Raw genomic sequence first — 12,706 nt, 5'->3', positions numbered from 1 at the left:
GTTCCATGTACGCTTTCCCTGCCAGCATCTTGCACCCTGCTGTTATGTGCTGGACTGTCTCAGAGGCCTCCTTGCACAAAAGAAACCTGACTTCATAATTTAATGTCTTGAAAAAACAACATTTTTACCATTGTTGCACTGGTAGCTTGCATAATGAGCTCAGCAGAAGAGCACTTCCACCAGGTGTTTGCTAATTGGTGCTGACTAGTCTGAAGGAGTTGAGTGGGGTAGTCACAGTGGAGGGCTGCTTTGTGAGGTGGAAGCTTTGAAACTAGAGCTCCAAGGAGGAGCTGCGCCTCAAAGGCGGGGCTCGGTCCACTCAGGCATTTTGCACAGCTGAGTGGTTACAAAGGGGGATTAAAACATGCATGAAAGAATCAAAGCAGCGCTCTTTGATTAGGTAATAACTTTATAACATGATGTAAAGCACAAAAAAGTCGATTTTAAATAATACTGGCCTTTAAATGCTCTCAAAAATCATGAAAGATTTACAGTTTTGAGGGGATGTACTTACTTTTTTTTTTTTTGCCATAAATGGCCTAATCATGAAGCCCTAGGAAAATAAAACCTTGTCCTAACAGTTTATTGCTAAACTGTATCTTCTTTAAATAAAGGATGAAGTTGAGCATGAAGATTTAGAAAACAATAGCCAACACTTTGTGTCATATTGACAACATTTCACAAATATCTGGGCCAGAAATAAAATCAGAAATGAACACAGAAACTGATTTCCAGCCCAGTCTTGCTTCCTGATCACTTCTCTGACTGTGATCCCAACCCGCCAGAACCTTACACTGAGCAGCATTTGGTAACGGATTCCTTTAGGTGTTCTTGGAAGCTCTCATGTGGTCTCACAGACTCTAGAGTCTCTCTGGCGTCTCTCTGGAACACAACTGATCTGGCTGCTTTGGGGGTGACTGCCCCGAGGGCCCCGATGACCACAGGCACCACTGTGGTCTTCACCTTCCAGGTCTTCCAGATGACTCATTTCCACAGTCTAAACAGTGCAACTTTTCTGTAGCATGTATGTTGGGGTGCGTTTGGGTTTGACCACATCCGGGCGCAGTGTTTACAAACCTCTCTAAACAGGGGAAGCCCGTTGCACCTAAACAGGGCCAGTAAAATGTATTCTATGAAAGGATAAACTCAGAGTTTTGAGTTGTGCCCACAGAAAGCCCTTTGATTAAATAATGCCTGTGATTTAGATGGTGATTGTGCAGAAAAAAAAATATGACTAGAAATCTTACTAAAGTCTCCATAAAGCCAAACCTGGAGGGGTTCAGAGTTTTTACCTAAAACCATTAATCATCCAGGCCAGCAGGCGCAGGAAACGAGGAGTAGAGATTACTCCTCTGTGTCGAAACGAGGGAGAAAAACGGCAGCTGAAATGAGCGCAGTTTTGTGTGTTTGACATAAATTCTCCAGTGGAAGACTAAATGAGCCAAACAGTGCTAAATGCTTGCTGATGTTTACAGCAGCAGGCTTGCCTTATAAAGGACTTTTTCCATCTCGTTTGTCCTTTTAAAGACTCTGCAGGAATTTCAGGACAGGCCACATAAATATCAGTCGGATCAGCATGTGAAGTTTATTTGAGGCGTCTGTTTATAAAACCCGGAAATGTGCTGCTTGTACTTCTTAACCCCTGCACTTACCTTCTACCAAGGCACATCTGTATGTGTGTGTGTGTGTGTGTGTGTGTGTGTGTGTTTGTGTGTTTCTGAGGTTATCGGTGTGTAATGCACATTTTATGCTTGTGTTTTAGAGTGTATTTGTTTGTGGGAGTGAATTTGAAGAGCTCGTATTATTGGCGTGCTTCAGCCCCGAGAACAGATGTTGGGTATTTTAAATACAGGTGCAGAGAACGCTCCGGAAACTGAGTAATGAAAACGTTCCTGCGGTTTTGTAATAGTGTAATGCCCGAAGTATTTCCACAATTCATTAGAGGGAAGAGTCACTCAGGAACTACAGCTCCGGCCTGATCGTCGCTCATTGTAATGTGTGTTCTGCCTTAAGTGCAGAAATATTATTTACTTTTCTACTGAAACCTAAAACTGCTTTAAATCTTCCTGTCTCTGCTCATAAATGTAGTTTAGATAATGATGCTGAAATGACCTCAGAAGGGAGTTGTAGCATGGGCAGATGACACAAACGGACTTAAAGGTATTCATACCTCTGATGCTTTTCACATTTTACAACCACAGACTTTATATTTCATGGAATTTATTTATATTTTATGTGACCCTAGGGCTGGACGATACTGCTGAAAAACATATCACAATATATGCGTTTCAGATCAGTCGACATCAATAGATATTGATTAGTTTTTTTTTATATGTCGGAAATATTCCCAAACTGGTGATATTGTTTTTTTTATTTTTATGCAGTTATAAGGCACAGTGGCAAAACTGCTGCTATTCCTGTTACTTAACAGGTTATTGCAAGGGAACCAAAGAGTGAGCCATTTGCTTATTAACAAATTCATTGAAATTATTGGTGGATAATCTATTGATATTGATCACATGTCTGTCACAATGACAGAACAACACACTGAATCACTTATCGTGCCTATAGAAAGTATTCGCCCCTTCCACCCTTGTATTGTTTTTACAAATTAATCATGATCAACAAAATTTTCCTCTTTTGACAAAATGAAATGTAAAAAAAGCCTTTAATGTGAAAATGAAAAGTGATTTTATGAAATGATAATTAAGCATAACATAAAACTAGTGATAAATATTCACCCCTTTATAGTGATCTGTGCTTCCAAACATTGCAGAGTAGTGGGACTAGAGTCACTGGTAAGAATTTAACAATTTTATTAAAGGATTTTTACATTCATATTTTATTTGACCACTCATGAAGGTGTTGATCTGGTCAACGTAATATGAAAAAGTTTATAAACTAAAAAAACTCTCATCCTCAGGATCCAAGTCTGAGGAGGTAGCATATGGGCTTTTCATTAATAGTCACAGCACCACCTAGTGGTAGCAGGAAGCAGTAAGTCTTGTTGATGAGATCATTCAGTCCAAATAAAATTTATAGGATTTGGTTTGAGTACAGGAGGATGTGACCCCCCCACCCCCCAACCCAACTCCCAAAGGAGAGGATGTAGATTTTTGGGGGAAGATCTGTTTTTGATGCGCATAATTAAGAACATTTCTGTTACATAAAAACACAAATAATAATCTGTTTTCCCTTAGCCAAGCAAACTCTGTGAACTCTTCCTTCTCATTCTTATAATTTGAGCCTTTGCTGATGTTTTGCAAATGTGCATTCTTGTTCATCTAGGAGGCTCCTTTTCCTTTCATTTCCCACTTGATTACTGCTGAATTTGAAGGATTCCGGAAAGTAAGAGCGCAAGAAAAAGTAAATGGGAACACGAGTCCACATAAGGTTTAGATTAAACTGTGTTGTGTTGCCTCTCTTTGTTTTTTCCTCCTCCTTTCCCATCGGATGTTTTCATAACAAAACCAAATGTGTGCGTGGAGTCAGCCAAGAGCAGTTCGGAGGCAGTGAATCCCTAAAGCAAAATATTAAAGTTACATCGTTGAATCGGGTTTCCGCCATCCTCCAGGCTGTCGGGCTAGAACCATGTTTCTCTTTAAGATGGGTCATTTCCCAGCGTTTTCTGTAGAGATTATCTTTGTAAGAGAATTGCTCAACATTTGTCAGTTGTGGTTTCATGTTATGGGGCAGCAATGACATTACTGCTTAAATTAGGAGTCTGAAATATTGGATAATAAAAACAAAGATATCTCTGGTCAGTTTGTAAGACTCAGAATTTATAGACAACAAACTTAACATGCACATCCATCTATTTTTTTTACTCTTTTGCTTATTCAAGGTTTGGTAAGCCAAAGTTCCTAAGGTGCTTCCAGACGGGATTTATAGTCCCTCAGGGTCTCCTTCCTGAAAACCTCCAAAAAGAGTCACTCAGAAAGCAGCCTATCGCCTCAATTATGCTCAGTTTTTCTTAGCAGGGGAAGGTCATCATCATCTGACCAGCCACACTATGGATGAAACTCAAGTTTTAAAAAGTCTTAAATCCATATATATTTAAGACATTTAAGGCCTAAAGGTATGCGACGACAAATTTAAGTAGAGTCTTAAATTTGTCGTCGCATGACTATTTAATCTTTAAATATTCTGTGTAGTATTTTTTATTTTTTTAAATCACAGGACTTTTCTGTCTTGCAAAGGTTTGAGTCACGCACAGATGTCTTCATTGCATTCTGTGATTACCGCTAACTAGCTGCTAATATACCCTTACTAGCTAGCTAACTAGCTAGCTTTTTCACGTTCAATGTGCAAACTTATCACTAGTTACTGGACAATGTTCGTATTAGCTACTGATTTGCTTCTGTTGCCAACCTAAACAAGGTTAGGTCAGCATGTGAAAACCTGCTGCCATCAACCACAAATGGACACCAGAAGTTTCAATGCAGCTGCTATGTTTGATTTTAATACATTAGGACCCCACAACCATCTCCAATATAGCTTTTTTGGTCTTTAAGTTAATCCAAGGTGACATTAAAAAAGTCTTAAAATGTGCTTTCTTCTATATTTTACTCTGCTTCGCCTCGTCCGTGCCACTCAGACCAGATATCTCTCTTTTGCAACATTTACAGTTTCCGAATGGAGCTAAGCAATTTAAGAACACAACATATACTGCTCAAAAAATAAAGGGAACACTCAAATAACACATCCTAGATCTGAATGAATGAAATATTCTCATTGAATACTTTGTTCTGTACAAAGTTGAATGTGCTGTCAACAAAATCACACAAAAATCATCAATGGAAATCAAATTTAGTAACCAATGGAGGCCTGGATTTGGAGCCACACACAAAATTAAAGTGAAACGTTCCCTTTATTTTTTTGAGCAGTATATAGTGAGCTGATATGCAGAGAAGGAACTGTAAGCAGAGATATGACAGAGAATCGGGACTCTGTATGCTTACAGAAAGCAAACCTGCTGCAATAATTGTGCTCCTCTGTCTTTTCTTCCTCTGCCTCTCGCTTAGTCAGACAGGCTCTGGAAAACATAAACAGGATGCAGTCTTGTCTGATCATAAATCCCCTCTCGTCTGCTGCCTGGCTCCCGGTCCTGGACCACGTCCGTTCCCCACCAGCCCTCAACCCTCTGTCTCCCGCAAAGACCCCCACCCGACTTCGCTCCCTTTGCATATTTGCGTGAGCTCTAGGTTCTGACAAATTGTCACCCAGCTTATTGGAGTATAAAACACACACTGTGCAGATAACTGCTGTGTGCAGTGTTGTGACACATGTCAGAAAAAATCCTTCTCAATAAAATCATTGTGGGCAAACTAATGATCTCTACTAAAGTCCAGCTTGAGGGAAAAGCAGGAATGGTAATTTTTGCAGAGAATGTGCCTGAGACCAAGGCCCTTAATCAATCCTCATTTCCTTTCTGACATGGATAACAACTGTGGCTGGTGAAGCAGAATGCTTCCTTACTTACTGTGGAAAAGATTTTTTTAAACAAGAGGAAAATCAGAGCATTTTTTTTTTACTGACAAATTGAAATCTTTCTAAAATTAAATGTTTGGTACAAGAACAATATTCATCTTTTAGTAAACATGCTTTTTGCTTTCTATTTATCGTAAATAGGATCACAACTGTCCAGGGCCTTTCACTCAGAATCAACCAAATCTGCATTTACCTGGTCTTTTAAACTTTTGTAAATATAGCAAACATTTTGAAAGAAAGAGTGACCCAAGTCTTACTTTTTATTTTTAAGCCAAGAAATTAAAAATCAGACAAACGTTTGGATAACCTTGGTTTGATGATCAGCCTAAAATTTTAAGAGGCACACAAAAGTTATGGTCTGCTTTTTAGGAAACTTTTCTCCCCTTTAGTTTCTTTAAGCAATAACAACATTTATCACTGGCCAGTAATGTGCCACAACAAGTGAGGAAGCGCTGACCAACTCTGCTCCAAACAGATGGATAAAACTCTAGTAACACTGTGGCCATCTCTCTTCTCAATAACTTTCAGGCATAGGGACAGTATGATGGAGAATCTTTGCTTTTAAACTAACTTATTAAAACATTTGTATAACATGTTAGCAGCCCATGTTTAGGCTCTAAACCTCAACAACTGGAGTTGTCTGACCGTAATTCTGTTTTTGTGTGTGTCAGTCTATTTAACGTCAACTAATTTAACATCAACATTGTTTCATCATAAATAAATTAAGCTGTGAAAAAGCAATGAGTACCTTTAGTTAGAGCTTCATTTTTTCAATCTGCTCTCCTCAGGTCTGCGTGCACTGAGGCGAGCTCTGGGTGTTTCCCAGCAGGCATCTGACCAGCAGCTGATGGGGACGGTGACGGTCTCCATGCAGGACCTCCAGTGGGCCATGACTGTTGTGAAGCCCAGTGCAATGAGAGAGGTTGCTATCGACGTGCCCAAGGTACAGAAACCTCCCCTGTCTGTCTGTCTGTCTGTCTGTCTGTCTGTCTGTCTGTCTGTCTGTCTGTCAACTCATCCATTAGACCTGGGCAATAAATCGATTTTATTGATTGAATATTTAGGTTTTTCATGATTTAGTTTTTCATAAATCTGGATTTTTTTTCAACAATGCACTGCTTGAGTTTCCATAGATCAGAGTAATGTCAGCAGGCTCAGGGCCGCCATCTTGTTTGACAGGCATGTATTACAGCTTCTATTTATGTGGACTTTAAAATCACCTCCATTCTAAGATGGCGTATTAGGAGCAGGCTAAGATTTTTCATTTTTTAAATTACGTCAGTGAGGTCATAATATTATAACAATTACATCATATTAGAAGAATGAAGCAGTACTTTTATGAGAACTCCAACACAAAAAATTAAAATGAGTCGTGTAGAGCATCTTGTGAAGTTATGCTTTTACAAATAAGGAAATCTTTAATCTTTGAAGACATGAGCATGAGGGTTTAACATGTGAGATGCTTGTACACTGATGCAGCTGATGCAGTAGCCTCTTCCCGCTCCTACTTGGTTTAAATCTTCAGTCTTAATAACGCAATTCGTCCTGGAAGCTACTTTTCCTAGCGTTACATTCAGCCTCGTGGTGGTTTTGGAAGGAAGTGGGCCAGCTTACATCATGCATTTTTTGGCTCAATGAAAGCACAATCTAAATCCCGAAAAAGGTAATCACTTATCACCACTTTTAAAAGTAGCTCATCAAGCAGTGCCTCTCTTCCCAGACTGTCTTACTCCTCTTTACTCTTCTGACCATTGAATCACCACGAGGTAGAGTGGAAAAGACCCTGTGGCCATTTTACCCTCTGCTGCAATGAAGATGAACGACTTTGTCTTCGCAGATGGAGGAAAAGTGGGCTCAAAAAACATGGGAGGTTAGTGAGGAGGAAGGAGGGGTGAGAGGACAGCGGTGAGACTTCAGGATGTTTTGGAGTTTTGCATGTGCAAGACATAAGGGACAGGAAGAAGGCTAACATCATCTTCCACCGGTAATTGAAAGCAGATCTGGTCGCTGACGGTTCCTGCCAGCAGCTAAAAAAAGAGAAAGAGAAGAAGAAACATGCGTCCGATCCCTTCACCTCAGCCCGCCTCCCCTTTTCTTTCTGCACAGAGTGCTGCGCTCTGAGCTCACCCAGAGACATTCAGTCCTTGTGGCTGGTTCCTGGAAACAAGAGAGGAACGAGTTTGGATTTCTTTTTCTTTTTTTGTAATTTGTCTTACACAGTTCAGCTGAAAGACCAGCCGCAGAGCCCCGGACTTGATTATATCCACATGAGTGCAAACATTTGTTTCTAATCCACTTTTATATAAGAAACTTCCAGTGGTGCCGGATGAATACATGCCCAGAGTTTCTGTGAAACCATCTCGGATCACATATCCACACAAGATTTAAAGATTATACCTCACTTTAGATTCTATTTGTATGTAAATATAATAAATTAAGGGGTAATTAGGGTTATTTCTTTCTAAAGACTTTCCCTTTTATTTTAACATCCATTTTAAGCTTTGACCTTGCCGTCTGGTTTAACTTTATTATATCTGTCTTTTATTATTTCCATGCCCTTTATCTCCCTGTTTCTTTGTTTAGTTTGTTTGGTAAGTCCCTGACTCTGTCCTCTTTTCCCCTTCAAAGGCCTCTTGTAAAGTTTGGAAAACAACTGTAAAAGGTAATAACTATGTCTGGTGCAAAAAGGAAAACAGCACAGTGGGGTTTGAGTCAAAGCATTTGCTTTTAATTTTCATACGCTTTAGTTATAACATTAACTGATTCAACTTTTTGTTATTTTCTCATACGCCTAGACTTTTTTCACATTTCATCACATTACAATTGAAAACGTCAATGTAATTTACTTACTTCAGTGGTGGGCACTGCTAACTAAAATGTTAGCTGCACTAACCCTAAAACACTATTCGTATTAGCTGTGCTAAAGCACTACACCAACATGGCATTTAGTGGAAGCTAACGGAATTTACCTGGAGAACATAGAAAGATTTTAAAGATATCAAACGTGTTAAATCTACCTGTAGGTCTGAAGTTGTTGAACGGATCGGATGCAGTAAAAATTAAAAAAATACATAAATATTGAATTTTTATTACATTAACGGTAAAAAGTGTATAGTCAATACAAAGGGGCCTCAAGGATTAAATGCTCAACATTAACATGACATTTGTGATGAGTGGCAAATTTTAACTTTCTCTACCTTTTAGACCAGTGGTTCTTAACCTTTTTTGAGGTACAGAACCCCCCAGTTTCATATGCTCATTCACCGACCTCCCCCCCCACACACACACACACCACAACACAGAAAATAATTTGCGGTATTCTGATTTATTAATGTAATTATATTAGTTGTATTACCTCCCCCACGCCACTAGAGGCAGTACCAACCCCGAAAAGATGTGACTAAGGAGCAGATTTAGACTATAGAATTTGGTAAAAACGGTGACACAAGTTCAAATCCATGCTGAGAGTGGAACTCCTTCCCGCAGCGCCTTCCCGCAGCGCTGATTGGCTAAGCAATGTAACGTGATCCTCTGGAGGAAGTGATGGCAAAACGGGGCGTCATCACGACTTTACACAGTGTGTCTTTACCTCCGCGGCAGAGGCTCCACCGAACCCCTGAGACCGACTCATTGAACCCCTGGGGTTCGATCGAACCCAGGTTAAGAACCACTGTTTTAGACTTTAGATTTTTGCAAGGTTTTGATTGTTATCAAGCAAATTATTTCCACGGTTTCAACTCAAGTTGTTGATTAATATTCTCTAGAAGGAGGACATTCATCAGAAACTTGTTTGCAACCATAAAATCCAAAGTTTACTTCAACCAACAATTGCTGAAAACCAAAGAAATATTTTGGATGTTTTTAAAGCACTAGAAAGTGGATCTTTACAACCCGGCCAACACTAAGCAAATTGAAGCAGCTGCTGACAGGTTCAAACGCTCCACAAGAACTAAGCAAATGACCCTTGAAGGGAAATTATTTTCATAGTGGTTACATGCAAATTGTTTGAAATGGTTTTTACTTTTCACAAGAAAATATCTTTAGGCTGACTTTTGGCAACCTTTAGGCTTCTGTATCAGCCTTCATTTCTACATTCATTTATTTTTTTCTCTCTTTTTTGCCATTTGTCCAAATACACCTACAATTTTGTTTAAGGGGAAACTCCAAAATATGCAATTTTTTCCAAAGATAAACAGGAAAGTAAAATATTTTGGATTTGGTTGTTAGAGCATTTCCTCTGTCAAACATTATCAACAACATTGATTTTGATGCTTTATTTTTATTTTGTTGAGCAATTAAAACAAGTTAAACTTTTTACCTCAAGATTCCAAAATAGCCCTTTTTATAGGTTCTGGTTCTTCTTTGGGACCAACCACATTGTTTTTGTTGCCAGCAACAAGCTTATTTAACTTTATTTAAGTTAGTTGGTTTTGCGTCTCAAATTCAACTTAATTCATGCCAAAGTTAGGTTTTTAAACCTAAGAGCAGTGCACCAACTATCAAGCACGGTGGTGGCTGCATTACACTGAGGTTTTGTTTAACTGGAACTGGCATATTGCATATGTTGTTGTGTAATGAAAAAAGTTGGGTGACTCCAGATTTTTCAAATGTACTCAAGTCAACAGTATGAGGATGAAAAAGAGAAGAAAATAGGTTTATTCCGTAACTGATATCGTCGTCACTATATTTTCGCAAGATGTTCTAACATTGTGTAGCCCTGTAAGTGCATGTATATACATATCTATACTTCTCAGTATGGTTTAGATTCTTTGTCTGTTTGAGAAAATCCACAATAAAAGCAAAGCATAATATTTGAAGTCTGTTGCAAGACTATTCCACTCTTGCAAAATAGTTTAAATGTTAAAAACCTGTAATAAATTATTTAATTGCAGGTTTACTGATAAATGTAACTTTTCTGTAGCTTTAAGTGTAGATTCTCTTAAAATTTACCAAAATTAACATCAGTAATATTTCACAGCTATATTCTGTGCTATTCTTTTTAAATTTTACTCTAAATTTGCCATTTTAGTCACAACTTCTATCTGTGCAGATCTGATTTCCAAACCTCTGGTGAATCCTGCTTCCCTGTACGTTTTTTCCTCTACTCCTGTTTTTATTCCATTTTCTTTCTGTCCAGGCTTTTAGTTTAATACTTTTGGTTTGCTGGCTTGCATCTGGTCCATCTCTCCGCCTGTCCCTCTTCCTCCACACCCCGTGTCGCTCCGTGCATTTCTTTCCTTCTGGCTCAGAGCTGGCCATAAATCGTTCGGTATTTACAGTATGTGGCCAGATGCCAGGTTTCCATTAGGTGCTTCGCTCCCCAGAGACGGCGCCGGTGGCCTGGGATGTGTTACCTCTGTGGGCTGGTAGGGGGGAGGGAGGAGGAAGTCAAACAGATGGGAGGGGATAGTTATAAACCCTGGCAGTTAGCATTTAGATCAGAACATGTGATCCAGAGCTAATGAGAGGGTCAAGCTACAACAAAAGAGATAAAACACATATAATTACAGCATACTTTGTTTCCATGGAGATAAACTCTCTCCATCTTTTAAATGGTGTTGATCCATCTTTAAGAAACAGGAAGCTGACTCTAAATTTCACAGGTGGACTCTTTACTAACTGGCTGCATAAGATTTTATTTAGGAGTGATTTAGTAAAGAAGTCTGAATTTTCTTGTAGTTTTTGAATCCTAACCCTACTGTTGGAATGTTTTTGATAACTTTGACTTTGTGTGTTGCATAAAAATTGGTCAAATTGTATATTTTATGGGAAGGTTTTAATTTGTGCTGTTTTTATTTAAAGTCTAAATCAATCTGTGTCCCTTTAATCGTCCCATTTACCCCATCTTTGAATAACATTCTCATTGCAATTTGATTTCCACTTTTATTGATTTTTTATTTTCTTGTGTTGAAATTCCTTCAAAATGTTTCAGGTAGATAAAGGATTTTCTCACAAACTGTAAATCTATTATTTTGCATGAAAAATATAAAAAACAGACTGTTGACTATGACTTCACAATTTCACAGGAAAGGAATAAAAATAAATGTCATTGCATTCATGACTATTTGCTATGAATAGTGAGGACTGAAGATAATCATTGCATTCATAAATTAAATGACAAAATATATGGTCCTACATAATATTTCTATGGTAATCCTTAATTAAGCTATTTTTTGACATGAAGTCCAATAGATGCACTGTGAATATCTGGAATTGTCAGACCCAAGAAATAAATACAATTTTGGTGTTTGTTTTAAGGAGAGAAACTTTTATCATTAAAACTGGCTTTAAAGACATTACAATTCAGAAAATGTATTTTTATGTGTGGTGAGGACTCGAAGTTAGTAACAAGAAATATGATGACATATTGTTGTGTGTTTTATTTCTGTGGGAGTCTATGAAGGAGCTTTTGTTTCATGTCCAAGGAACACAGAGGGAGCATGAAATGTCTGTCTTTATTTTATTTTGCCTTTATTTATACAGATAGATCTCACTTATTTATAAGAGCCAGCAACATGTTAAAACAGACTTCAGTCAGTACTAAACAAATTAACTAATAAAGTAGAGCAGAAACCTGTAAAGTAAATTAATGAAAAAATGGAGTGACCACAAAGGGTTAAAGTGAAAGTATGCATGTACAGTTAATCTAATCAGAAGATACAGCAGATCTGGGTTCCCCACCTGGATTTCATTTTGTTCTGACTTCAACTGGCAAAAAAAGGAAAAAAACAATGAATAATTAAAGATCCATTTAAGGGAAACTATCTGATCGCGGACCTTCTTAGACGGCCTCTCTGGCTCTCCTGCCAAACCTGATTCCTTCCGTTGCGCATGTAATAAGATAAAGCCAAGTGTGGGAGGACAGAAAAGCAGTGATGCTGAGATACAACAGATAACAAACACGGAGAGCAGAGAGGATATGAGAGCAGATCAAACAGGATATGGAGCAGAGAGGCTGAGTGGATGGGCTGAATGTAGAGGAGGAGGTTAAAACAACTGTGAGTGGGACAAAACTGAACAGTACGGAAAGGAAAGAAGGAGGAATGTGAGACAGGAAGGGTAAAAAGAGACGTTAGCTGGTTTTGGATGAAGCTCTCTCCTGCTTATCTGCTTTATCTCCTCCGGTTGTTCTCCGCCGGACTCTCTCCTTCCTCTCCTCCCTGCCTCCTTCCTTCCATCTGTCAGACAGACAGCTGTTGGCAGCCTGGCTCTGTTG

General features: G+C 38.7%; 1 protein-coding gene across 2 annotated transcripts in view; it reads left to right on the top strand.

Annotated features, from left to right (window-relative positions):
• Positions 1-12,706, top strand: part of afg2a (AFG2 AAA ATPase homolog A) — a 109,332-nt gene that overhangs the window by 11,965 nt on the left and 84,661 nt on the right. For both annotated transcript variants that reach the window (XM_007550965.2, XM_016670907.1), the window contains exon 10: positions 6,279-6,433. In XM_007550965.2, the coding sequence (XP_007551027.1) occupies positions 6,279-6,433 (155 nt within the window). The remainder of the gene's footprint in view (positions 1-6,278; positions 6,434-12,706) is intronic.

The sequence above is a fragment of the Poecilia formosa genome, unplaced genomic scaffold (genome assembly GCF_000485575.1).
Source record: "Poecilia formosa unplaced genomic scaffold, Poecilia_formosa-5.1.2 Scaffold39, whole genome shotgun sequence".
In the NCBI taxonomy this organism is placed as follows: domain Eukaryota; kingdom Metazoa; phylum Chordata; class Actinopteri; order Cyprinodontiformes; family Poeciliidae; genus Poecilia; species Poecilia formosa.
This window is presented reverse-complemented; position numbering and strand designations above follow the sequence as displayed.